The sequence below is a fragment of the Condylura cristata genome, unplaced genomic scaffold, assembly GCF_000260355.1.
Source record: "Condylura cristata isolate star-nosed mole 26May11 unplaced genomic scaffold, ConCri1.0 scaffold00032, whole genome shotgun sequence".
Classification (NCBI taxonomy): domain Eukaryota; kingdom Metazoa; phylum Chordata; class Mammalia; order Eulipotyphla; family Talpidae; genus Condylura; species Condylura cristata.
In genome coordinates, this window is record NW_004567133.1 from 20,567,615 (window position 1) to 20,568,547 (window position 933).

The 933-nt window shown below is 75.6% G+C and overlaps 1 protein-coding gene across 1 annotated transcript in view; it reads left to right on the forward strand.

The window, feature by feature from the left end:
* LMF1 (lipase maturation factor 1) overlaps positions 1-544 on the forward strand; it is a 10,349-nt gene extending 9,805 nt beyond the window's left edge. Inside the window, exon 9 of the mRNA XM_012731708.1 lies at positions 447-544. Within this exon, the coding sequence (XP_012587162.1) occupies positions 447-544 (98 nt within the window). The remainder of the gene's footprint in view (positions 1-446) is intronic.
* The last annotated feature ends 389 nt before the right edge of the window (positions 545-933 follow it).

Below are 933 nucleotides of genomic sequence, written 5' to 3' on the forward strand. Positions count from 1 at the left end.
GAGACAGACCCGTCCTGCCAGCAGCGTCTTCTCGCCGCGCCCGCGCCTCTGCCCGCCTCATGGCAGCGCAGCACGAACAGGGGGCGCCGCTCCCTCTCTGGGTGCACGTGAGGGCGCTGGTGCCCGGCACCAGGGGGTCCCACGGCCCCCTGCTAAGTCGGCAAGGCCCGACCTCGCCGAGGCAGCAGGAAGCCACAAAGCCCAGGGGAGGCTCGGCCAGAAGCGTGCGGCCCCCCAGTCCCATCTGCAGTGCGCCCGCGCCGTCCAGAAGCGGGAGCCGCGGGCAGCGCCCCCTGCCGGCAGGCGGTGGAGCACCGGTACTCTCCGCGACCACGGGGCAGCGCGGACCCCGCCGGCCAGGGCGCAGCTTCCCCAAGCTATGGCGGCTGTCCGCGGGCCTGGGCCTCTGGCCGCCCAGGGGCGCGGCCAGCTGCCTCTCGCCACAGGAGCATGGGCCGGGCACCAGCGGGCAGTTGGTGTCTTGCGGCAGCTGGACCCACTTGTTCGGGGCGCGGCCCTCCCTGCCTCCCCATCCCGAGGGTGACCTTGGCGGGCGTCCCGCGGGCCGGCACGACCTGCCGGGCAGCACGGCCCGATGCCACCTAGCTCGTGGGGACCCCGAGACGGACTGGCCAGGCTGCGCGCCGGCACCGTGCTGCATGTGCCGCCACTGGCCAGGGAGGCCACCGCCAAGTGCGGCCCCAGGCCGGTGCTCACGCAGCTGCGACGTGGCGAGTCCCAGCCAGGGCACCCGCAGTGCGCAGGGCGGCGACACGCGCAGGACACACGGGCCCACAACGGGCAAGATGGCCACTCGGGACCTCTGGCCCCGCCCCCCTCCCACTGCCGCACCCAGGGTTCCGCGCCGCCGCCCCCCGCGGCCCCCGCCCCGGCGGGGAGGCCTTTCTAGGCCAGTCGGCCACCCACATTAGC